We start from the raw sequence: 25952 nt of genomic DNA on the forward strand, positions 1-25952 counted from the left end.
TGCTAATTACCACCTCTGACAAATATCTAAACTAAGTGAATGTAGGCAGACCTATTAGAAAGAAAGAAATGTCTGAGTGACTCTTATCCTCAAGAAGACCCAAATCTAATTAATCAAATGAAAATGCAACAGTCTACAAGGGTACTCTCTGAAATGACAGTCATGAAAAGCAATGAAAAGACAAACTGGTGCATTTAGCTTCATTTTGCATTACGTTTAAAATTTATAAACATGTTTTCATTCCATACCTTCTGCCAAGGATCTGCTTTACTTTCATTACTGTATTTGAAATATTTCTTATTCTATTTTGTTTTGCTGCCAGTCCAACAACCTGAAAAAGAACAATATATTACAATGCATGTAATTTTTGATTATATCAAAGCACAAAAAACAAGAAGAATAGTACCTCTTCACGTTCTGCATAAGCAACAACTGCTGGAGTAACTCTATCACCCGCATCATTTGCAACCACACTGGCCCGGCCATCCTAGAGGAAAACACACAACTGTATTAGTTGTTTTGAAACGAAATACAGTATTATTAGAGTCATTCATGCATATATGGGTCAGTGTTACTCTGCCATAGATGTAGAAAGAAGTGTTGCTCTATCAATATTTTAAAGATGTAGAAATTTAATTTAGAAAATCAGTGTTGATTAAATCTACAAAGTCTACCTTCCACAAAAAACTGCATTTTTTTCAGTTTGTTCTGCATAGCCAATAATTGGATCAAACTTAATAACCTTTCTATATACAACACTACAATTACCTCATTCTTCCTACTGCTACTGCTCTCCTTTCCCTTCTTTTCTACAAATTAAGGTACTGAGCCCTCTAGTTTTTCGTTACAGATCATGCGACACATAAATATGGGACTAATAGGGGTGTTCGTTGTTACTATTCCTTCCGCCTCCCATTGGTAAGAGTAAGGTCACAACTCTGTATCAAGGCCCCTCACTTCCAGTCGCACTTGCAGGCAGAGCGAGACGGTACAGAATGCACAATCAACTCGTTTCAGTCAGGCATGATTCCAAGGAGCAAAAGCCCCAGTCTCATATCGCGGTCACCCCTCCTGGCAAACTTCCAGGAACCTCCGGGTCGCAGACATTTGGGTCCACCAGAGCGCGTCCTGCGGCCCTGACGTCCCCAGGACCCTGCGCCCGCCTCCGGGTATCCTGTGGCCCTTAAGTCCCTGGACCCAAAGCCCGCTGCGGGCATCCTGGGCCTCAACGTCCCTGGACCCCGCGCCCGCCTCTGGACATCTTGCAGTCCTAAAATCCTTGCACGCCGCGCCCGCCCCCGGGCATCGGACAGCCCCGACGTCAAGGACCCAGCGCCAGTCTGCAGGCAGCCTGGGGCCCCGACGTCCCTGGACCCCGCGCCCGCCTCCGAGCATCCTGCGGCCCTGAACGCGCGTCCTCGCGCGTCCGCGGCGCCACGACCCCCACCCGGCCCTCCGCCCCTCCCCCGCACACCCCCACCGAGCACGCCGCTGCTTGGCGCCCGCCAGGCGTTCACAGCGGGGCAGATGACCAGTGGAGGGCCGCCGTTGAGGCCCGCAGCCTCTCACCTTATAGACGGCCACGCAGGCCGACGTGTAGCCCAAGTGAACCCCGACAGCCGCCATGAGGCGGCGGCAGGGGCAGCGGCGGCGGAGGTCCCCGCGGCAGCAACGCCGGCTTCGGAGCTGCGCCTCGGGACCCGCGGAGCCTCCCGTTCCCGCCGGCCACCGCGCCCGCTCGTAAGCGCCCGCCCCCCGCAGGCCGCCAATCAGTGCGCAGGTCCCGCCTCCCTGTCGGACGAATCTCCCCAGGAGCGGGCGAATCGCCTCAGGGAGGAGACGAATCGCTTCAGAGGCGGGCGAATCGCTTCAGTGAGAAGACGAACCGCAGCAGGGGCGGGGGAACCGTCTCAGGGCATCCCGCCCTGCTCGGGGGAGACGCGTCGCGCGGGGAGCAGGACGTAAGCGCCGTCGGGGAGGGATGGGAAAAGGCCTCGTGAGGGCCAATGGGAACGCGCGAGCGTGTTGCGTCATTTTTCCGAGCCGCTGCGTACGGGTTTTCTCTCCTGCCCGGGCGGTACTCGGACTGTAGCCGCGTGGTGCGGTTGGGGGCGTTAAGGTTCGGGAGTTGCAGCTCGGCATGCGGTGCGTGAGCCCGGCCGCCGCAGTGGCCTTTTGCGCCGGGCTCTGGGTTGCTTACCCAGCGCCAGCTCTGGGAAAGGAGACGCGGGGGTGGCCGGGGCCGGACTGCGAAGGTGAGCGGCGTGAGGCCTGCTGGCATAGCGGGGACAACTGCCGCCACGCAGCTCTTTGGGTCTTTTGCGTCTCTGCGCCCCGCTATAAATAACATTTCACTCTGGAAGTCTAGGTCCAGCTCTTATTTTCAGATCGGCCTCGCCCAAGCCAAGGCAAAAGCTCGAGCCGGGCACAGCGACACCGAGCGGACCTTGAGGTCACGTTCTGGGCTGGCTTTGAATACTAAATGGTCGCAAAGCTGGTGGGTTTGACTTTGGTTTAGATTTTATGCAAAGTCAATTAGATCCATATGATCCTGGTGCCAAACTACTACTTCTAACAGGCTAGACTTGCTCCTCCTTGCACAGACGATGTCTTTCAAGTGCTACTTAGCTTGTGGCACCCAAAAGGAAAATAAAACATGACAAATTGATTGTGAGTCAGTTGGGGTGGCTTAAATCAGAAGGCACAACTAACACTTGTTAGGCCTTTACAGTTAAAGGTTGCTTTTCAAAGGAGTATATTCACTCCTTACTAAGGGAGGAGTACAAAAGAATCGATTCCTTTTGTTTTCACAGAATCTCAGACTTGCAGTTAAAACACGTGGGTATGTGATTCACTATGCCACTGGCTCTGAGGCCTTTGTACCTGGATCTTGCAAAGTCAGTGTGATAATACCCACCTCAGATTGCTGTTAAGAGAATCAAAAAAAAGTAATTACCAATGCTACCTAGCCTCTTCCTCCTGGGCTACTATAACACTTAAATCTATGTTTCACTGAAATAATTAGTTTAAATATATATATCCCCTTCCCAGGAAATGGTAGGCTCACAGTACTGTTGAAAGAATGAATGAGCATAATCTGAACTGTGACCAAATAAAGTCTTAGGCATTGGAGTCCAGCTTTCTAACAACTTTACAATATAAACTTTTTTCCAGATCCCTAAAATACGTTATTTTTTAAACACTATATAAATATATCGATAGGTATAGATAGATATACTTATTTGACTTAATTGTACTTAGAAATCTAATTGTATCTTAAACAGTTAAAGCAGAATTTGGGAGGCATAGACAACTGATTTGATTAGTCATCAATATATCCTCTGAAGTGTCTATCTAAAATTTGCAGAAGAGTCAGCATTTGGATTAATTAGGAGGCTTGTGCTGTCCTAAATTTATTACAGTATATTGTGATTATTAGCTTGCATGTCTGACTAACCTGTGTGCATATTTCCATTTGTTAGATAAAGAGGCTGTAGTTTACATGGGAAGGAAATACTAATTTTGTAACAAGAAGAACCAGATACTAGATCTGGCTCTATTACTGGTTATGAGCCTTTTTCATTAGTCATTTAATTTGCCCTCAATGTATACAATTACAATACTATGTTGTATATACTTTTGAACAAAGGTTAAAAACCTTTGAGCCACCACCAACCTATTGATTTTTTGTTAAGTTCACAAAGTATTGTGAAAAACATGAAAAGTAATTCCCTGTATTTTTTAAATTGGGAGATTTTGTTTTTTTTTTTTTTTAAGTCAGATTTCTGGCTTTTCTTGAAAACCTGGTGACCTAGCAAGACAAGCCTGTACGCCCTTGTACTGTAGTGGGAATTGGCTTGTGGCTGCTGCTTTTAGAACGGACATGTGTTCTCCAGGTTTTTTTATTCCCCTAGACTTAGACTGCTTTACTCATTCATATTTCTTGTGGTGCCCTGTGTATATTTAAGTTTGTTAACTCTGCTTTAGGTAATGTGAAGCTTACTGGGAATATATATATATATATATATATATATAAATGTTTCTGGATGACTTTAAAAAGATTGTATTATGGGACTTTTTTTTAACTATTCATTTTGAATTATAGATTCACTTAGGTGACAATTTTTTTTAATTAAAAAATTTTTATTTCCCACATTTTCTACAGTAATATCATATATTAATCTAACTATAAACAATAAGGAAAAAAACTAAGAGAAAGATGAAAGTTTTATTGCTATACACTTTCCTTAATTTCAGAAAAGACCTAAGTTGTGATAATGTTGAATTTTACTTGAACCCATGATCCTGGAAATCTGCACAGATTAAGAAATCCTCCAACAATTGTGTTATTGACCAAGATGGCCTTAACTTCTAGACAGGCTTCTCCTTGTCTTTAGGCCCCTGACCTCTGTCACCTGGGCCTTACAGAGTCCAGATAGAACATCTTCCACTTGGCCTCAACAGTAAACTCAGGAGATAGCCTCATGTAATGGACACTCCTCGTTGCTTGACCTCCCCTTCCAGTCCTCCTCCATTAGCTCATCCCAGTCCTTAAAATCTCTCCTGGCCTCTGCTTCAGTAAACTTGACCTTTCTCTCCCCTATTGTGATAGCCTTCTGGTCTCTTCTCTATTGCATATAACTTTGATTAAAGTCATCCTTGATGTTTATTATTGCCCAGTGTGGATTTTTCTTTGACGGTTACATTTGTCTTTTCAGGTGAGGATTTACAGACCCTGATTTTGAGGAGACAGTCTTAGATTCCCCTAAAAAATATGAACCAACTTTACACAGTATACCAGAACTAAAAATCATGCCCCAGTGCTGGAAAAGTACATTCTGTTCATTTGCTTTGAGATCTTCAGTCTGAATATTACCAAGAAGGGAACATAACATCATAATCTCCAGCCAGAATATGTATGCATTTAGTTAATCGAATCCTGCTTCATTTCATAAAGGATTTTTTCTTCCTCACTACATACCTGCAAGGAATTTCAACTTGAACAAGCAAACAGAATAAATCATGGTTTGATAAATATGAATTATCTTGTTTTAAAAAATATGTTAGGGAAGTGGATGTGGCTCAAGCAGTTGGGCTCCTGTCTACCTTATGGGAGGTCCAGGGTTCAATGCCCAGGCCCTCCTGGTGAAGGCAAGCTGGCCCATGTGGAGTGTCAGCCCATGCAGGAGTGCTGGCCCATGCAGGAGTGCTGCCCCGACACAGAGCTGGCGCAGTAAGAGGACGCAGCAAAAAGAGACAGAAGAGACAATGAGACATGTAGCAGAACAGGGAGCTAAGGTGGTGCAGAATGATCGCCTCTCTCCTACTCCGTAAGGTCCCAAGATCGGTAGCCAGAGCTGCCTAATAAGAATACAAGCAGACACAGAAGAACACACAGTGAACAACAGAACGGGGAGGGGTGGGGATTTTAAGAAAACTTAAAAAAAAAGAAATGTTAGACAAGATTTTAATTATGGACGTTTATTTGGACAGTTTATGATTCATGAATTGGGTGGCATCCAAACCACAGGTGGAAAGGAGATCTACCAGAGTGGAAAGGGAAAGTTTATATGGAGCAAACATGGAAGCATGTGGGAAAATGTTCTGATTGGCTGACATTTGACATGGGGGAATCTTACAAAGTAGAAAGTAGGTACAGTGATTAGTGTGGTATGCTTGGCTATTCTGCTAGCCTAATGGTACTGTACTGAAATTGAAGTATCACCAGGTATTTCTTACTGGCAATTCTGTGAGGTGTGTTCCTTTATTACATTTTCTTGGAAAGTCTCTGTAGTTTGTTTTTGTCTTCTGGAAAATACTTTCTCATGAGGGGGTTCCTCCTGGCAACACCCAAAGCAGGAGGCCATTTTATTTTACTAGCAGCCTTGACCAGCTGAGCACAGATCCAGGGCTAAAACCTGCCACATGCAGATTGTAGTTTCAGCCTTCTTGGGCCCTCTGGGACTATGTTTAATAACCAAAAAACATACAATATAAAGAAAAGGGTTATGGTTGTTTGGAGTTACTATACCAATAAATACATGCCAGAAACCTCCAATTACCAATTCGTTAGGTGACTTATGATGAGGTTATTCTCAGGAATTTGTTCAAGGAATAAATTTCCATTCTTAGATTGACTTCTTGGTGACATGTGACACCATTGACTCTGTTCCCTTTCAGAAACTTTCTTTCCTTAATGGCCAAGGCACTGATTTATTTCTTGCCTTTGGGTCATGTCTCTGAATCCACCTGTTCATAGTCTTTCTTTATGGGCTCCTAGTCCTCTAGCCATGTCTTAAATATTGGAGTTTTTCAGGGTCCTGCCTTCTGCTTTCCTCTCTTCTAAGTGTACGTTCTTCTGTGGAATCAGAATCAGCCTATGTATCAGTCTGATAAATGCCAAGTCCTTATAGCCAATCCATCCCCTTTAGAGTTCCAGACCTTGCATCCAGTTGAATACTGAATAACTCCTCTTAGACATTGCACAACTCTTGCACAACAGTTAAAGGAAAAACCATTATCTCTTCCCAGTCTTACTCCTCCAAACCTTGTTATGTTTATGGTGTCAGCATCTACCTGGTCAACTAGACTAGATTCTAGATTTTTCTTTTTCCCTTAACCCTTACCCTTACAGCCAGTCAATCCTTGTGTACATTGGTTCTACCTCCTGATTGACTCTGCTCCTGTCTCCTTTGCCTGGTGCAGTGCCTTGTCTTAAGCCTTCACCATTTTTACTTTTACTGCCACAACAGCATCCTCCTTGCCACCATTCTCCTTTCTAGTTCCCTGGCAGGGTCATCATGTCATGCCCTCATTTCCCAGTTCCCTTCAGGTAGGTGCTTCTTTGTCTCCCCACAGTACCTAGCACATTTATATTGTTTAGTAATTGTTTTGTCCTTCTTGTAACTGCACTCCTTGGAAGCCAGGACTGTTTCTCACCCTCTCATTCTGAGGGGTTATCACAATGCTTGTTACATGACAGGCACTTGATTTTGTCAAATATCTGAATGTAGGCAGTGACAAAATCTTGTTATCTTTTAGTGAGTGAAAGTATGTCTTTAAAAGTACAAATTAGAATTCATAACTCATCTAGATAACACATTGGCAGCATGACAGTTGAGGTATAAAACTCGCATGATGGTATATTGTAGAAAGTATAGTGAGTTCTGAGGCCTTGGAATGCTGGGCTTCCTTTGCTATGAAAAGAGAACTTGAAGTCACTAGGAGACTGTATTGATAGTTACTTCTGATTCGTGTCATTGATCATTATAGCATGTGTCACCTTTGCGTAAGTTAAACTTAGCAAAACTCAAATTGGGAGAAACCTCATTTTTCACATTCTGTCATTAGCACTTAATACATTGATCAGTCAGTTCCTCCTTTAACACTGTCTTTACTTGTCTTCTGGATAACACTCTTCATTCCCATTCTTACTCACTGGCTGCTCTTTTTCTGGTCCTTTCTTATCATCCCAACTTCTAAACAATGAAGTTTCACAGGGCTTAGACGTGGGACCATGTCGCTTCCCCATGTCTCCAATCAGATGTCTAAGTATCTCAGACTTTATATGTCAACACCAAACTGCTTGCTTCCACAAACTTGTTTTTTTAAACAAAATGTCAGTTTGTCCCAATATTGGTGATGTTAGCTTTGATCACCCAGTTAAATCTGAGTACGCCTGGTACTTAGCATAATAAGCAATTGATGGGAAAATACACTGAGGCTAGTTTTTGTAACCATTGATGATTTTCTAACTATAAACTTTTTAAATTTGTTAGTTCGCCCTACTGTTAACAAAAAACTTTAGGGAAGACTTCTTTTAAAAAAGTTTCATGGAGCTATAATAGACATACCATAAAATTCATCAGTTGTAAGTGAACAATTCAGTGATTTTTAGTACATTTATAGTCATCACCACAATCCAATTTTAAACACTGCTATCACCCTAAAATGTTCACTGATGCTGCTTCTGAAGTAATCTCTGTTCCCACTCCCGGCCCCAGGCCACCACTAATCTGTTTTGTTTCTATAAATATGCCTTTTCTAGACATTGCATGTAAATAGAATTGTACAAAATGTGGTCTTTTCCACATGACTTCCACTTAGCATGATGTTTTTATTTTTGTTTTGCTTGGGACATGAAAGTGTTTTTTTTTTTCTTCTTCCCCCTCTTCCCCTCCTCCTGTTGTCTGCTCTCTGTTTCCATTTGCTGTGTGTCCTTCTGTGTCTGTTGTATTCTCAGTGTCTGTTGTATTCTCATTAGATGGTTCCAGGAACGCATCCTGGGACCTTCCAGAGTGGGAGAGAGGCAATCATTCTCTTGCATCACCTCAGCTCCCTAGTTGGTTGCATCTCATATTGTCTCTTCTCTATGTCTCTTTTTGTTGTGTCATCTTGCTGCATCAGCTCTCCATGTGGGCAGCACCACTTCTGGGCGGGCTGCACTCCTACACAGGGGGGCACCCTTGTGCAGGGTGGCACTCCTTGGGTGCGGTAGCACTCCGCATGGGCCAGCTCACCATGCAGGCCAGGAGACCCTGGGTATCAAACCCTGGACCTCCTATATGGTAAGCAGAAGCTATATCCACTGAGACATATCTGCTTCTCATGAAAGTGTTTTATTATCAGGAATTTGCAAAGCTGTGGACAGCACCCACCGGTGAGGATTCCATGCTATTGGGAAGGACAGATGTTGCAGTACTCATGACTCTGAGGCAGAGAATGAGACAGAACCCTTGGACCCACTGTTCACACCCCTTTAAATTGGGGTTGGGGGTGAGAGGAGAAGGAGATGGGGGTGGGGCATGTGTGTATTGGTTGCAGCCTGGCCTTGAGTTTTGGAGTCATCCCATTTCAGCAAATGGCAACTCCATTCTTCCAGTTTTCAGGCCAAAAACCTTGGAGTCATCCTTGACTTCTCTTTAATATTCCATACCCAATCAATTAGCCAATCTTTTTGGCTCTTCCTTCAAAATGTATCCTGAATTCAAACACTTCTTATCACTTCCACCCTGGCCCAATATATGTCACTATTTCAAGAGCCTTCAAACTAGTCTGCTTCCATTCCTGCTCCCCTGCAGTTTATTTTCCAGGTAGCATCCAGAGGTATACTTTAAAACGAATATTCCATCACACTCTCCTCAGAATCTTCCTTCTCAGAGTAAAATCCAAAGTCCTTACCATGGTCTGAAGGCCCAAGATGACCTGTCATGCTGCTGTCTATTTGACCTCATTTTCTAATGTTGTGCCTCTAGCTCATTCCACTTCAACTGTTCTGGCCTCCTCATTGTTAATTGGACCTACTAAGGACACTCCTGCACTAGGCACTTTGCTCCACTGTTCACTTGGCCTGGAGCGTTCTTCCCCAAGCAGTTCATTTAAGTTGCTCTCACTTCCTTCAAGTTTCTCTGCTCAAATATAACTTTATCCAAGAAGCTTCCCTTGCCACCCCATACAGAATAATACTGCAACTTTGCACTCTCTACCTTCTTTAACGTGCTTTATTTTTCTTCTTAGCCACAAGATAATTTTATTTGTTTACTCGATTGTAATCATTCAGGGCAAGGACTTGTTTTCTTCATTGCTGAATTTCAAGAATCCACAGTACTATCTGGTGCTTACTTTGGTGCTCAATAAATATTGGTTAAAAGTATGAAGAATGGCTATTATAATTTGGATGGTGTTCCTATTAACAGTAATAGAGATTAATATGACCGCAAGCTGTAAAAGATTACATGACTGGCCCTCCCACTGAAAACAAAAACAAATACTGAATAAAATAAAATGTAAATATATTTTTTAATGCAAGGTAGCAGGGAATATTCAAAAGCCAAAAAATAAAGTGAAAGTGGGAACCAAAAGAGTTCAGAGGAGCCCTGAAACTGTCTTTTGCTTTGGGGGCATTGGCTAGCCAGGTGATGTGAACATGATGCTCCTTCTAGTATGATCTGAATCATGATTTTGGCAAAAATGAAGATCATCTTCCCAAGTTAGGAGTGTAATAGCAGGTCCTCCCCCTCACCGTACATGGTGAACTGGAAATAACCACAACACCAACTGAAAGGAAAATTATATCACTTGAAAATTTTAACTCAGTAAAAGGAAGGAAAAGAAAAGCTCCAAACTCATGATCACAAGATAGTCTACATATGGGTTGAAACCCAATATCACACTACCAAGATGGTCTGAATCATCTCAAACTGAGAATTTAGTTTAAAGTGATTTCAAGCAGTTAGCACCTTCCGGTGTCTAGCAAACGTCAATCTTACCTAGAGGAATCTACCTTTAACCCAGTCCTCAATTCCCTCAAAGTTCTAAGAAATAGAACTCGCATTAAAAAAATCACAAACAGGGAGTGCTGTATATTATATATATACATTGCTGTGGTCTAGGACTCCTGTGAAGAAAAGCTGAATAATTAGGGGGGGGAAAAAAAAAAAAAAAAAGAAAAAGATAGGATGTGGAATTTTTTCAAGTCAACATTCTTTATCTAAGTTCTTTATCTAACTTTATCCAAGTTCTTTATCTATCCTTTAAGCTCATCGCTATATGCCATTCCCTAGTAAGGGACCATGAAATTATATTGGGCTTCAAATTTCGGGGAGTTCTGGATCACAGAGTGTTTCAACAATGGCAATGGAGGGATACTGGTATGGGGTACCAATGACAGGTGATATATGGCTGACAGGGAGCTGTACAGAACATATATGTCCAGGGTGCATGGTAATGTTTGGATATACTCATAGTGGCAACAATTAAAAACCACAGTAGGGGGGGTACTGGGTTCCTGGCCAGTGGTGCTCTGTCGTGGTCCCTAGGGGAGCAGCGACAGTCTCCCAGGTACAGTGGCGGGGACCGGGAGGGAGTGAGGGTTCAACAGTGAGCCCCTGATGCTAATGACTATGCTTGTGAGCTGATAAACCCAAAATAAGAACAAGGCCTAGAACAACTTTGTGCCTGGGAATTTCCTCCTGTCAGCCTTCATGTTACACAAATGTGACCAGTCTCGAAGCCAAACTCAGCATGTAAATGCAATGCCTTCCCCCCAGCGTGGGACATGACACCCGGGGATGAGCCTCCCTGGCAACGAGGGACCACTATCAACTACCAACTGATGATGCAACTGGAAAATGACCTTATACGGAAGGTTCAATGCGGATCAGCAGAATATCCATGTCTACATAAAATACCATGACTTTAAAATGCTGTTTGACCTAAAGTAAGGGGGAAATGGAAAGGAGAAATGAGTTTATATGGCTACGAGTTTCTAAAAAAGAGTCTGGAGGCTGGCAGAAGGTTTGCCCTCATGCACAACTGAGCAGAGTCAGAGAGACAGATAAAGCAGATACAACCCCCAGATATTGGTTCCTTTGAGGGCTAAAGAGACCCACGGGGGTTATGGTCATGGCCGATGGGGTTAAGTACCAGGGCAGATGGCCCCTCTTTGGAAATGGTGTTTATGTGTGATGAATCTGGACTCAGATGGGATCTCCCTTCATAAGACTTTCATGCCAATGTGCTGGAGGTGCAGTTAATGTTGGGGTTTAAGATATATTTAGGGGATTTGAATCTCTGGACTGACAATGTGATAGCCAGATCCTGAGCCTCAACAGACTCCAGCACCTACAATCTGATTTATTGGACTTACCACACTCAGCTAAGATGGAGGTGAAGAAGGACAACCACCACACCATGGAGCCTAGAGTGATTACAACTGAAAATGGGAGGATTGCATCCAGCATCCAGATGGAATCTGACCCTCCTCTTGACATAGAGGTGCAATGGACACAACCAATCCAATGTCCACATAGAAGAGGTGGCATTGGAATGGGAAAAGTGGACATAGTGGACGAAGGGTATGGGGAAAGGCAGGAAGAGATGAGAGGTGGAGGCGTCTTTGGGACATGGAGCGGCCCTGGATGGTATTTCAGAGGCAATCACCGGACATTGTAAATCCTCACAGGGCCCACTGGATGGAATGGAGGAGAGTATGGGCTATGATGTGAACCAATGTATATGAGGTGCAGAGGTGCCCAAAGATGTACTTACAAAATCCAATGGATGTGTCATGATGATGGGAACGAGTGTTGTTGGGGGGGGGAGAGGGGGGGTGGGGGGATGGGGTTGAATGGGACCTCACATATATATTTTTAATGTAATATTATTACAAAGTCAATAAAAAATAAAAAAATTTAAAAAAAAATCAAAAAAAAAAATCACAAACACACAAGGAGGAAAGGTACCATTAGTGGCAGCCAGTTGAAGTAGGAGACAGAGAAAGCATACTTAAATGGCTTCAGGTATTAAAATGATCAGATACAGAATATAAAATGTTCTTAATAAGTTTAAAGAAATAAAGGAAAGGATCAAAGGGTGGAGCTTGGTAGCTGAGTGCATGCTTCATGTGCGAGGTCCCAGATTCAATCCCCAGTGCCTCCTAAAAAATGTTTTAAAAATACGAAAAATCAATGAGCTGAAAATATAGAAAGATTCACCAGGGTAAAACTTATGAGGTAAAATGAGGTTGCAGTAATTGTGCCTGTGAGGGGAGCAGAAGTCAAAGACCAAGCCTTGCGTTAAGAGGGCATCTGTCTGCTAGAAGTCTCCTCTTTGTTAATCTGAGATTGCCGAAGGGCCACACCCTCCAAGTAAAGCTGAACCAACAATGAACTCCACCCTTACCCCTAGAGGATGATAAAGAAATTACTCTTTACACTTCGCAGAATAGAAAAAGAAAAAAAATCTCAAGATTATAACCACGAGATGACCCTCACTTGGATTTGCAGCCAAAATTCATGTCACTGGTCCAAAAACCTCATGCTATCAGTTAAAAGCAGTCTCTGGCTAGTAGCCCCTAGGTCCTGATATAGGCAAACACAGATCCCTTGTAGAAATAAGGCACCTTCTTTCTGGGCCCCAAATAATCTTCACAAATAAGATTCGAGGACTATGAACATTATGTATTAATAGTTCAAAATAAGCATACAAAGAAAGGCACAATGAACGAGACTCCACAGAAAAAAGTAAGAAGTGGAAACATAACCATGAAAAATTTAGGTATTGGAATTAAGACACAGATCATAAAACAGTCATGCTTAGTATCCTTAATAAATACAAGAAAAACTTGAAAATGTCTGCAGGAAATAGGAAATTATAATAAATGAGGTAATCGTTTTGAAAACAGAACTAAGAAAACTTCTAGGGGAAGCGGATTTAGCCCAACAAATAGGGTGTCTGCCTACCATGTGGGAGGTCCAAGGTTCAAACCCAGGGCCTCCCGATCCATGTGATGAGCTGGCCCACGCGCAGTGCTGATGCATGCAAGGAGTGCCGTGCCACGCACAGGTGTCCGCCACGTAGGGGAGCCCCATTCACAAGGAGTACACCCCATAAGGAGAGCCGCCCAGTGCAAAAAAAGTGCAGCCTGCCCAGGAATGGTGCTGCACACACGGAGAGCTGACGCAGCAAGATGACACAACAAAAACAAGACACAGATTCCAAGTGCTGCTGGCAAGAATACAAGCAGACACAGAAGAACACACAGCAAATGGACACAGAGAGCAGACAACTGGGGGAGGGGGAAGGGGAGAGAAATTTTTAAAAAAATCTTTTAAAAAGAACTTCTAGATATAAATAATCAAAATTTAAAAAATCAATGGATGAGTTTAATAGCACATAGAGTCAATGATGGGATGGGTGAGCCAGAAACTTATTACTCAAAGAGTTGTCCTCATATTAGCAGTATTGGTATCTCCTGGAAACTTGTTAGAAATGCAAGATTTTGAGTCCCATTCTAGACCAACTAGATTGAAATCTGATTTTTAACAAATCTCTAGATAATTCATATGCACATTAAAGTTGATCTAAGTTGGGTCCTGAGGGTGTTTATTTCTCACAAAATGCCCACCACAGGTGATGCTAATGCTGTTGGGATAAGAACCACAATGTAAATAGCAAGGAACAAGAAGACAAGTCATGAGAATTATATGTAAGGCAGCACAGAGCAGTCAAAGTTTGGAAAACAGGGAAGAGAGCTTCAAGACATGGAGAACAAAATGAGAATATCCAACATATGTTTAAAATCAGAGTGCTAATAAGAGATGAAAAATAGGGGGAAAGGGGAAAAGGATTTGATGTTGGATATATGGGAGTCCCCTATATTGTGTATGTGAATTAACGTGCTCTAAAACTTTTTTGAAGACAAAATTAAAAATTAGAAGAAAAAAAAAGAAAGGATGTAGACACCAAAGAAGAAATGAAAGAAAGTGCCTTGCCACTGTACATACCGGGCAACACCTATTACAGTGATGAAAGGCAAAATGTTTGAAACAAAGCTTTATAATATTTTTCATTTTATTAATATACCAATTTATTTTTACTTTGTTTTAGTATTCCTAAATTATTATGTATTCTATTTCTAAACTTTAAGCCTATCATTGTATTTCAATTTACTATTAATTGAATTTGTCAATATATTAGGCTTCATTGTTGAAGAAGTTTTGGACCACAGAGAGGTTCAACTATGGCAGGGGAGGAACAATGGGGGGAGGGTACAATGGGGGGCACATGAGTGGAGGGGAGTTCTCCAGGATATGTATACAGGGGACATAAAAATGTTCTGATATATGTTGGGTATTTTTATAGTAGTTACAGTTACAAACGTCAACTGAGGGAGTGCTGAGTTCCTACCCTGGGGAGCTCTGTCACATTCCCCAATGAAACAACAATAATCCCCCAAGTGCAACGGCAAAGACCAACAAGGAAGGATGGTCCACTAATGAGCCCTTGATACTGATGACTGTGCTTATGAACCTGTGTGCCTGAAATATAAACTAGGCCTAGAGCTGCAGGGTGTCTGAGAGTTACCACCTGAGAGCCTCCATGTTGCTCAAATGTGGCCACTCTCTAAGCCAAACTCAGTATGTAAATGCATTACCTTCCCCCCAGCATTGGACATGACTCCTGGGGATGAGCCTCCCTGGTGCCAAGGGATTACTACCAATCACTAACTGGTGATGCAACTAGAAAGAGACCTTGAATAAAAGGGTCAATTCAGACCAGCAGACTATCTCAACCTACATGTAGGATCATGTATTAAAAACTGCTTTTTGGCCTTGAATAAAAGGGGGAAATGGCAAAGACAAATGAGTTTATATGGCTAAGAGTCTTCAAAAAAGAGTCAGAAGGTCATCAGAGGGGTCATGCTTATGCACACCTCAGCAGGACCCCAGAGGGAGCCAAAGTACATACAACCCTATGTGCTGGTTTTCCTGAAGGCTACACAGATCCACAGCATATATGGTCATTAATACTTTAATTAAAAAGTATTTAAAAAAAAGAAAAATAGAATGATGCAAAAGCAATGTTTGTAGAAATAATTGAGGATATGCCATAATTGATGACAGACATCAATCCACAGATTTAAGAGGTCCAATGATAAAGTTAAACAAAACAAAACCACATCTAGATCGTGTGGTGAAACTCCAGAACACCAAAGACAAGAAATAATTATATCTGCTAGAGAAAAAAACAATGACAGCTTGACAACTGACTTCCCTATCAAAAACAATGGAAGACTGCAGAGCTGAGTGGCTCAGGGGTTGAGTACTGGCTTCCAACATATGAAGTCCAGGGTTCAATCCCCAGCCCTGCACCTTAAAAAACAAACAAACAAAAAACCAACAATGGAAGACTGATGTAGGTGAAATGGTATCTTCAATGTGCTCAAAGGAAACAACTACTCATGAAACCCAGTGAACATATACTTCAAGAATAATGGTGAAAAATACATTTTCAAACAAACAAAAAGAAAAAGGAAATGGAATTTTAAAATTAAAAGAGATTAAAAATTATAAAAATTTAAAAATCTCTTCAGGAAGATAAAAGGTGATTCCAGATGGGAAATCTGAGGCTCAAGAAGGCACAGTTAAGAAGTAAAGTAATATGTATATGAGTAGATTTTGAGTAGAGTAGTAAAAATAAAAATAGTAGGGTAAAATGAAACAATTAAGATCATTCAAATACTTGATAATGATAGCATAATACAACAGCGGGTAAATGTAATTCAAGTGTCCTAAGGTTTTTTATTGTCTGGAAGGAGAATAAATTATTAACTTTAGACATTGACAGATTAGGTATTCATATTATTTATACCTCTAAGTTTTAACTACCAAACTAGTAGAAGAAAGAATGATAAAAATGATCAAATGATTAAATACTAATAGAGGGAAAAACACACACACACAAAATAATCCACTCCAAAGAAGGCAGGAAAGGCAAGGAAAAGTAAACACAAGGTAGGGAAACATAATAAGCACAAGCTAGATGGTAGATTTAAATCCAAATATATCAGTAATTACATTAAATGTAAATGTACTAAATACCCAAAATACAAAATTGTGAGACTGCATTTAAAAAATAATCCAACTACATGTAGGTGTTTACAAGAGGTTGATTTGGGCAAAAAGTTAAATCTTTCTCTTACATAAAGGAAAGACTATAATTAACACTTAAGACTGAGAAATCAAGAATTAGTCACACAAACATGCTATTTATGTTCATGTGCTTCTCTTACCCAATTTCCTCCAAAGTCAAAACCTTCATTTTCAAAAAGGAGGCAAGGGACTGTATTTTTCATAACAATCCTCTTAAATAAACCTATTATAACTCTTTGGCTTTAAACTGGATGCATGTATAATTTTGATAAAAATAAAAACTTATAAATGAGAGAGAGAGAAGGGGACTTATAAACTGCAGACTTGGAAATTATTTTGAAGCATTTTTCTTAAAGAAGAGTTAAGCAATAGGGAGGTCTAAAGAGGGAACATATGGTCGAGGGAAACTTTTGTTGTTCTTAAAATATAAATAACAGCCTGTTGCCGACTAATGAGAATAAAACAAGAGAGAGGTGTAAGAACTGTAGGAGTGAGGTCCTGCATGAGTAGGAAAGTGATGGGATCTACTGAGCAAATGGAAGTGTTGGCATATAATGAAGGTAGAATTTGTGTGTGTAGCAAAAACAAGTGAGAGTTCTCTCCTATTGCTTTTCTTTTTCAGAAAAATAGGAAGCAAGTTCATTAGGTGGGAATGAGGGACAGGATGGAGGAAAGAGCAGATGTGAAATAGTCATTTTGGAGAGTGAGATGTTGTATAAGGTAGGTAAATGTAAAAAAAAAAAAAAAAGTAGATTGTAGGGAAACCCTAATGGCTCCCTTGACATTAGTGATTATGAATTTAAAATCAGACCAGTGAGCGTGACTTTAATTTTCCCCATGTAGGTTCAAATCTGTGAGTATAGGTGGAGGGTTGGTTTTAACCAGGGTTAGGGTTTTGCTAGGTGAGTTCAATGAGGGAAAAGGTGCAAGGTTGTTGAGAGAGTGTATGCAAAGGAGTGTTCACAATGCTGGACTATGGAATTTAAGCTGGGTAAGGAGAAACTGAAAAAGTGAAAGAATCAATGGATTTTATGACCTGATGGAGTCAACATATTATTGGAGTTGTGTGGTAGAGGGAGTGATCTAGAAAGGAGGTGGGATAATGGGAAGATGGTGATGAATTAGGCAAACAAGGCTTAGCTGACTCACAAAAACAATGGAGAAAGAGCAAAAAACTGCCTGAGGGACCTACTTTGGGGGTCAGCACACAGGAAAGTGCTTCACAACTCCCGGGAGGGTGAGGGGTAGAGAGACAAAGAACCTGAAACAACAAACCATGAGTTACTAAACCTTCTGGCTACCGGGAAGGCTCCTCTCCCCCACCCCTGAGATATTCAGCTGGGGTAAAACCCCTGGCTCATGGCAGCTAACTGAGAGGGTAGCATTTATCTTCCTCCCTGTCAGCTGTTACAAGGGAAAAGGGAGGGGAAGTCAGGGGTATTTTCTTCAGCGAATTCAGCCACAGAGTCTGCTTTGAATCTCAACACTGGCCAGACCAAAACAAAGGAAAACTGAGAGATAAACCTCTGTGGAAAGGCCATGCTTTACCTGTCTGGAAATTGCATGGACAAAAACTGCACTTGGGTCTCCTGTTCTCTGACTTCTGGGAGAAAACCTGTACCCATTAATGAGTCTCTGGCACAATTTGATAACTTAAGCTGGGTAATTTTAAAGACTTTGGATAAGTTGAACCAAATATCAAAGAAGAGATGTGAAAAAATAATAATAGTCAAGAGAGAGAAACTGACCATCAGAGTAAATTCACCAACATATTCAGATGCCTAGACATCAGTAAAAAATTATAAGCCATACTAGGAAACAGGAAGAGATGGCCCAGTCAAAGGAACAAACCAAATACTCTGAAGAGTTATAGGATTTAATACAATCAATCAGTGATAATCACACAACTCTCCTAAATCAATTTAAAGAATTGAAAGAAAATATGACTAAAGAGATAAAGGCTATTGAGAAGACACTGGGTAAGCATAAAGAACAATTTGAAAGTCTGCAAAGAAAAGTAGCAGACCTTATGGGAATAAAAGACAGATAGAAGAGATTAAAAATACATTAGAGGTACATAAGAGCAGATTTGAATTGTTCAAAGACAGAATTAGTGATTTTGAAGACAGAACATCTGAAGTGGAAAAAACAGAACAGAAAGAGAAGAGAATGGAAAAAATGGAACAGGGTTTCAGGGAGTTGAATGACAATGTGAAATGCAAAAACATACACATTCTTGGTGTCCTGGAAGGAGAATAATATGGAAAAGAAGGAGATAATGACTGAAAACTTCCTATCTTTGTGATAGGAGGTGATGGACAGGAAATGGGATATTTCAATTGACATTATGAAGAAGTTATGTCATTGGTAATGACTGGACCTGAGAGTTTGACCATAGTGATTTTTAATGTATTCTGCATATGAAACCTCTTGTATGGTTTGCCATCTTTTGTTTTCGATGTCTTTTACATCACAGAATTGTTTAATTTAATGTAACCCAATGCATGGATTATGCTTAAGCATCTTATTTAAGAAATCCTTCCCTTCCCTGATGTCATAAAGATATTTTATTTTAATTTATTTTCTTCTAAATATTTATAGTGTTGATTTCTCCCTATATGTCTTTAATACATCTTGGATTCCTATTTGTGTATAGTTTTAGATAGAGATCTAATTTTACCTTTTCCCATATGGATAAGTTGTCCCAGTACATTTATTGACTAGTCTATCTTTTTCCCCACTGATTTTAATGCCATCTCTGTCCTATACCAAGCCCTGCTTAGATTTGTGGATTTGAATCTAGACTCACTATTTTTTTCCACTGATCTATTTGACTATCTCTATGCCAATTTATCACTATTTTAATTATTATAATTTTAGAAGTAAGTCTTGATATTTGATGAGGACTGCTCTCCAAACACCTTCTCTTTCTTAGGTTTAATGGGATGTTAATTTTTCATATGTATTTTTGCCAAGTCTATAAAACTCCTATTGGGAGTTTGATTGTAATAACACTTAATTTAGAGATCCATTTGAAAAGAATATCCATCCTTATGATATCGAATCTTTCCATCCATGAAAATGGCATACCTTTCTATTTCTTAGGGGTACTTTTAGGTCTTTTAATAATGTTCTCTATCAAAGTCTTGATATATTTCATTAAGATTTACTCCTAGTTACTCTAGAATTTTCGTTACTATTGTAAATTGTATATCTTTTAAAATTTTCAATTTTCTAATTGTTTCTTCTTAGTGAAGAAACACTTTTTCTATCCACATCAAGGCATCGTCAGGAGGTCCTTCCTCCCTGAGCTGCAGCTCTGGGCGATCTGGCACATGGCGACGTCTCCTCATCTCGCCCCTGTCCTCTGGACCTTGCTGCTTTCAGCTTCTGGCCAATGTAGCTTCCTCTCAGTTTCTGTGTTCCATTGATTCCAGTTTCTGGCTCCATTGGCCTTCTTTCTCAGCTTCTGGGTTCCTCTCTGTCTTGCAGCTTATTTATGTCTGCGGCTTTTTATTTCTCCATAAAGGATTTCAGTAAGACCCATCTTGGGCCACACAGTCTAATCAAAGGCCCTTACCTGAAATAATTTAATCAAAATAGGTTTACAGGCACAGGAATGAATTCAAATAACATAATTTTCTGGGGTCCACAAAAGCTTCAAACTGCCAAAGGCATCATATCATATCATTTGATTATCAAGAACTCTTATTTGCTGTTTGGTTGACTGCATATTGTTTATTTTTTTATCCCTTTTTTTCCTCCTTGCTTAAAACTTGTCTATTTTATCAGCTATTGTTTTATCTTTTTTTCTACTTAATTTATTTCTGTTCTATTTATTATTTAATGTCCTCTACATTCTTTTGGTTTATATAGTTACACCTTTCATCTTCTTGAGTTGAGTGCTCACACATTAATATTCATCTCTTTTTCTTTTTAAATGTATACATTTAATGTCATGAATATTGAAGTACTAACCTTAATTGCATCCCATAAGGTTTTTAAAAAAGATTTCTTTCTTTTTCTACCTCTCCCTCATTATTTGAATTCGCTGTCTGCTCTTTGTGTGCTCTCTGTGTCTGCTCAACTTTTTCAGGAGGCACCAGGAACTGAATCTGGGAACTCCCATGTGGGAGGGAGGTGCCTAGTTGCTTGAGCTACCTCCGCTCCCTGCATGTTGTGTCTCTCATTGTGGCATCATTTCGTTGCATTGGCTTGCTGTGCCAGCCTGTCAGTGTCAGCTTGCTGTCTTGGTCATCTTCTTTAAGAGGCACCGGGAACCGAACTCAGGACCTCCCACATGGTAGGCAGGAACCCAACTGCTTGAGTCACATCTGCTTCCTTCTCATAAGTTTTATATATAGTATTTTTATTGTAATTAAATGCAAAAAACCATACTTCTCCATTGTTACTTTTTCTCTGAGTCATAAATTATTTAGACGTGTATATTGGAAAATTTCCCCAAAAATGAGTTATTATTACTGGGTTGGTAATAGTATTTTTTTATTGATTTCTAATTATGGTCACAGAGCATTGCCTGTTTTGGTACTTGCTGGGACTTGCTTTTTTGCCTTAGAACCTGGCGAGCTTATGAAAATAGTCCATATTTTCTTGAAAAGAATGTGAATTTTCTAATTTGGGGTAGAGGGTTCCACATGTGTTATCAGATCAAGCTTGTGAATAGTATGGTTCAAATGTTTAATGTCCTTGGTAACTTTTGGTCTATTTTGTCAAGTAATTGCTGAGAGGGTATAAAACCACCTGGCATGATTGCAAACTTGTCAATTTCTTCTTGTAGTTCTGGCAGAATTTTCTTTCTTGTATTATTAGGTTATGCTGCTGACTGTGAACTAGTTCAAGGTTATTCTTTCTTCTTCGTAAACTGTTCATTTCATGATTATGTAGTGACTTTTGTTAGCCTCGTGATGCTTTATTTAGCTAAACTAGCTTTTGGTTATCATTTGTCTGGCTAACTTTAAAAAAAAAGTTCTCTTTCTGTTTTTGGTTTGTCTGTTTTCTACCCTTTTCTGTAGCCTTATATTCATGTCTCTTTTAAAGAGCATATAGCTCAACTTTTAAAAGTTCCAATCTGAAAAATCTTGTCATACAACTGCAAGTTCAATACATTTACACATTTATACTTATTATCATTCAATGTAGATTTGATTTATTTCTACCACTTAATTTTGTGGATTAAAAAAAAAAATGTGTTGTGGGTTTTTTTCTTTCTTTTCTCTTTCCTGCCTTCTAGTGGACAAAGTTTTAAAAATCCTTCCCCCTGCCCTGGACCAATACTGATTTAGAAGTAATCTATTTATAGTCTTTTAGTTATTACCCTCACATTTTTAATATGCTCAGTTGACTAAGATTTAACATGACTTGATAATATTTCTCTCCCTTCTCTTGGATAATAAAAGAACCTTAGTTGAACTATCTTCTCCTATATTTCCTGTCTTAAGTGAAGGATTTTCCTGTATTTGGGTTTTTTTTTTAACCTAAAATCTTTATTTCTCTCCCCTTCCCAGCCCCCACCTCCCACCCTGGTTGTCTGTTCTCTGTTCTATTTGCTGCGTCGTCTTCTTTGTCCGCTTCTGTTGTCAGCAGCACGGGAATCTGTGTTTCTTTTTGTTACATCATCTTGCTGCGTCAGCTCTCCATGTGGGCGGTGCCATTCCTGGGCAGGCTGTACTTTCTTTCGCACTGGGCAGCTCTCTTTATGGGGTGCACTCCTTGCACATGGGGCTCCCCTATGCAGGGGACACCCCTGTGTGGCAGGGCACTCCTTGCACGCATCAGCACTGAGCATGGGCCAGCTCCACACGGGTCAAGGAGGCCCGGGGTTTGAACCATAGATCTCCCATGTGGTAGGTGGACGCCCTAACCACTGGGCCAAGTCCGCTTCCTTTATTTGGGTTTTATTTTGTTACACCTCTATTTGTTCATTATTATTGTTTATAGAGTTCATCTGTATTCAGATTTTCTCCCATTTGCATTTTCTTTTCTCATCTTTGCTTCTCACAACCCATTCCTCCTTTGGATTCAGTTTCCTTGCTCCTCAGATTTGTCCTTTGTCATTATTCCCTGGTGCTTGGCAGGTGGAAGGTGCTCAGTAAATGTCTATTAGTTGACTACATTAACTTAACCAAAATGAACACAGTTTAAACAATTTTAGGTGTCTAGTTTGTAGAGTTTGTGGAGTCTTATAGAGCTTATCTCATTTACCAGGAAGATAGACAAGACACCTGATGGTTGGGGTGTGAAGGACAGAGCATGTTACCTGGTTTTAGTTAATACCTTGAGTCAAGAGGCAGGATAGAGAGAACCAAGGGCCCAAGTACTCTCCATTCCTTCTTACGGTGCTTCCCCAGAATCCTCATTCCTATTAGATTCATTGTTTTCTTGCAGAGGCTTCTGGCCTCACTGTCCATCTTGACTTGTTTGGGTAGACACTTGCCCCCATTTGGGAAAGTAATGTGGGAAAGCAGGCCCTCCTACGCAGGATGACCTCGTGGACGAAGGCCTGGGATGGAGTCCCGGTTCTCCCACCAGCCGGGCGAGTCAGTTGGCCCCTCTTTGACTCAGTGTCCTCGTCTGTAAGTTGAGCACAGTCACATCTGCCTCCTGGGGTTGCTGTGTGAGTCAAAGGGGTGAATCCACCTTGGTGCGCACAACAGTGGCAGCGCCCGTAGGCCCTGGCAAGTGTTAGCTATGGCGGCAGTGAGTCCTATTGCCTCTTTCTCTTCTGAGCACCATCCCTTCAGCTAGCTCTGGATACTGGGGCTGAATATGACCCCCTACTCGGGGACACCCCTGCGTGGCAGGGCACTCCTTGCGCGCATCAGCACTGCGCATGGGCCAGCTCCACATGGGTCAAGGAGGCCCGGGGTTTGAACCACGGACCTCCCATGTGGTAGATGGATGCCCTGTCCACTGGGCCAAGTCTTCTTCCCATGATTTAATTATTTAATAAGCTCATATTAAGTGTCCACTGCAGTCATGCTCAACACTCACCTCAAAGGAACAGAGCTGAGACCATTTTTACTTGAAATTTGGGTCCATTATCATGATGCACTGAACCATACCTACTTTTTCATTGCTAAGTGGACCATACACTTAAGTGTGGCTTTGGTTATAGTGCATGCACATTACATAATTTTTTTGTTCCTTTTAGTATGTACTGAATTTTTGAACTGATTCTACAACTCCTTGATAGCCAAAGGACTGGACTTTTCTTTGGACACTATAGAAAAAGAATTGATCGGCTTTCGCTTGGATGTCAAAGGAAAAGAAAACAGCCTGGTATGGTAAATTTTTGTCTTTCATTTTCCCCTTGTGCTTGAAGAAACCTGCTAATTGTTTCATTTCTCACCTTGGATTTGATATCCTTCTGCCTCCAGCATGTTTTTCATGGACAGCAAACAGAAACTGACCTTTCAGTGAAATGTAGTCAAGTGTATTTTCATCTAGAATATACCATTTCCTTCTGCTTTCTGAATAAACTGTAGGTAACGAATTCTATATTTTCTTAATTGAAATTATAAAACTGAATTCCTAATGAGAATACAGTGTTCTGAGTTAAAAGTATGTAGATTTTCCATCCTTTATCAAGACAATTAGTCAAATCTGTCAAAACATTTCATATTATTTATATATAACTAATTAATTATTGACATTTTCTTGTAGTAGAATTTATATGGTTCTTCCTGGGTATACACATATGACTTGTTTCAATATCTACTGTTGTTCATCACTAAAGACAATTTTAGGCCGATTCCTTTTGCCTAAGATTGCCATGTCGAATTTGTCTGTTAAATTTGAATTGTAGACTGCTCACCACTGGCATATTATAAAACTGTCATTTATTTGTGCCATTATTTTTCATATTTTAAAATGTAAAATTCTTAAATCAAATAGCTTGAAAGGCAGCATAATGTGATAGAAAAGGGATTGGGCCTTAGAGCTAAAATGCTGTGTTTTAAATTCTCTTCTTTCACCTGTGAGCTAAGTGACCTTCATTTGTCATAGGTGCAAAATTGGGACAATAATAGTACTGACTTCACAGGATTATTGTGAGAATTAAATGAGTTAATATCTTTAAAACACTTAGAGCAACTTCTGGTATAGAGAAAACAGTAAGTGTTAGCTCTTATTATTTTAGCATCATGTGTACTGTAAATGCTTCTAATTAAGATGAGCACAGCAACTGAATCACTTGTTTTCTGGTGTCTTAGTCAAGAGGGGTTAAAATTTAATAGCTGGACCATGAAAACTAGGTTAGCCTCTTTCTCTCTTCCCTATTTTACTCTCTTTTTTCATTGAACACTGTACACTAAATTCTTCTCTTTCTCTTTCAGTGCTATTATCTAGGAGCAACTCAAGATGCAGCTACAAAGATCCTAAGTGAAGTCACTCGCCCAATGAGTGTGCATATGCCTGCAGTGAAGATTTGTGAGAAGCCGAAGAAGACAGCCAGATCTGTGAGCTGAAATATGGTAAAAGAGAGTCAAGCACTTTTTCCAAAATGTGTGATGTATTGTAAGCCCTCTGGATGTAGGGCCATGTTTTCTCATAAGTCAGTGTTTAGAAGGAAAGGAATTCTCCACTCACCAAGAGGTGGCTAGACTAATGAATGGAACCTAGTGCCATCTGAGCTTCTTTAAGGAAAGAGAACTAAATAGCAGCAGCACAAATACAGTTGTTAAACCTGCCAGCCTGTCTTAGTTTGCCAGGGCTGCTATGACAAATACCACAGAAAGCATTGGCTTAAAGAACAGGAATTTGGGGAAACGGACTTGGCCCAGTGGTTAGGGCGTCCGTCTACCACATGGGAGGTCCGCAGTTCAAACCCTGGGCCTCCTTGACCCGTGTGGAGCTGGCCCATGTGCAGTGCTGATGTGTGCAAGGAGTGCCTTGCCACGCAGGGGTGTCCCCGCATAGGGGAGCCCCACGTGCAAGGAGTGCGCCCCGTAAGGAGAGCCGCCCAGCGCGAAAGAAAGTGCAGCCTGTCCAGGAATGGCGCTGCACACACAGAGAGCTGATGCAACAAGATGACGCAACAAAAAGAGACACAGATTCCTGTGCCACTGACAACAACAGAAGCGAACAAAGAAGAACACACAGCAAATGGACACAGAGAACAGTCAACTGGGGGGGGGAGGGGAGAGAAATAAATAAAATAAATCTTAAAAACAAAAAAACAAAAAAAACAGGAATTTGTTGTCTCAAGGTTTTAGAGGCCAGCAGTAAAAAACCAAGGCCATGCTTTCCAGACTCCCCTGCGTTCTAGGACTGGCTTGTTGCAGTCCTTGGGGTTCCTTGGCACCTCTACCTCCGTCACGTGGCTTCTCCTTGTCCTGCTCAGTTGTCTGAATCGCCCAACCTTCTAAGGACTCCAGTCATGTGGATAAAGTCCCATCCTGGTTCAATCTGGCCTCATCTAAGTAGGATCTTAGATCCTCTTCACAAATGACTCTATGCCTGAACTAATTATTAACATCTTCAAAGGTCCTAATTACAGAT

At 41.0% G+C, this 25952-nt stretch overlaps 2 protein-coding genes across 2 annotated transcripts in view; one reads left to right on the plus strand and one right to left on the minus strand.

Moving 5' to 3' along the window:
- HSPA14 (heat shock protein family A (Hsp70) member 14) overlaps positions 1–1747 on the minus strand; it is a 46563-nt gene extending 44816 nt beyond the window's left edge. Inside the window, exons 1-3 of the mRNA XM_004450989.5 lie at positions 1570–1747; positions 407–487; positions 249–331 (exon numbers count right to left, since the gene is read on the minus strand). Coding sequence (XP_004451046.1) covers positions 249–331; positions 407–487; positions 1570–1626 — 221 coding nt within the window. The 5' untranslated portion in view covers positions 1627–1747. The remainder of the gene's footprint in view (positions 1–248; positions 332–406; positions 488–1569) is intronic.
- A 315-nt stretch (positions 1748–2062) lies between these two features.
- On the plus strand, positions 2063–25070 carry CDNF (cerebral dopamine neurotrophic factor). The gene is given in 4 exon segments (XM_004484916.5): positions 2063–2255; positions 23605–23732; positions 24788–24893; positions 24896–25070. Coding segments are annotated over 4 exon segments (426 nt in total). The 5' UTR covers positions 2063–2140; the 3' UTR covers positions 24973–25070.
- The last annotated feature ends 882 nt before the right edge of the window (positions 25071–25952 follow it).

Source organism: Dasypus novemcinctus, chromosome 20, assembly GCF_030445035.2.
Source record: "Dasypus novemcinctus isolate mDasNov1 chromosome 20, mDasNov1.1.hap2, whole genome shotgun sequence".
NCBI classification, from domain to species: Eukaryota; Metazoa; Chordata; class Mammalia; order Cingulata; family Dasypodidae; genus Dasypus; species Dasypus novemcinctus.